The sequence below is a fragment of the Buceros rhinoceros genome, unplaced genomic scaffold (assembly GCF_000710305.1).
Source record: "Buceros rhinoceros silvestris isolate BGI_N320 unplaced genomic scaffold, ASM71030v1 scaffold39814, whole genome shotgun sequence".
Classification (NCBI taxonomy): Eukaryota; Metazoa; Chordata; class Aves; order Bucerotiformes; family Bucerotidae; genus Buceros; species Buceros rhinoceros.
In genome coordinates, this window is record NW_010409547.1 from 1,054 (window position 1) to 1,359 (window position 306).

The 306-nt window shown below is 58.8% G+C and overlaps 1 protein-coding gene across 1 annotated transcript in view; it reads right to left on the reverse strand.

Moving 5' to 3' along the window:
- LOC104492682 (GTP-binding protein SAR1a) overlaps positions 1 to 306 on the reverse strand; it is a gene marked incomplete at its 3' end in the record, with an annotated part of 3,570 nt that overhangs the window by 912 nt on the left and 2,352 nt on the right. Inside the window, exon 3 of the mRNA XM_010135268.1 lies at positions 193 to 258. Within this exon, the coding sequence (XP_010133570.1) occupies positions 193 to 258 (66 nt within the window). The remainder of the gene's footprint in view (positions 1 to 192; positions 259 to 306) is intronic.

Genomic DNA, 306 nt, shown 5'->3' on the forward strand with positions numbered 1-306 from the left:
TCCCAGCCCCGGCTGGGGCGCGGGAGCCTGCTGGAGCCGGGAGGCCACCTCCACACATTGCTCCATAAATCCTTTCAGCAACAGATAATTAGGTGCTGCTAATTGCCATCGCTTTGGGGTGGCTGTCCCTGAAGGTGGCTGGGGATCACAGGGATGGGGAAATGCGCCTCATTTGGTGCCTCCCACCTTTACCTTGTTCGTGTCCACCCAGATCGAAAGTCGTGAAGGTCATTCCAGCAATCGTCAGCTCCTCAGCCGCTGAAAAGTAAGAGCACGGGCTGTGTGGTCGGGAGGTTGGGGAGGGGG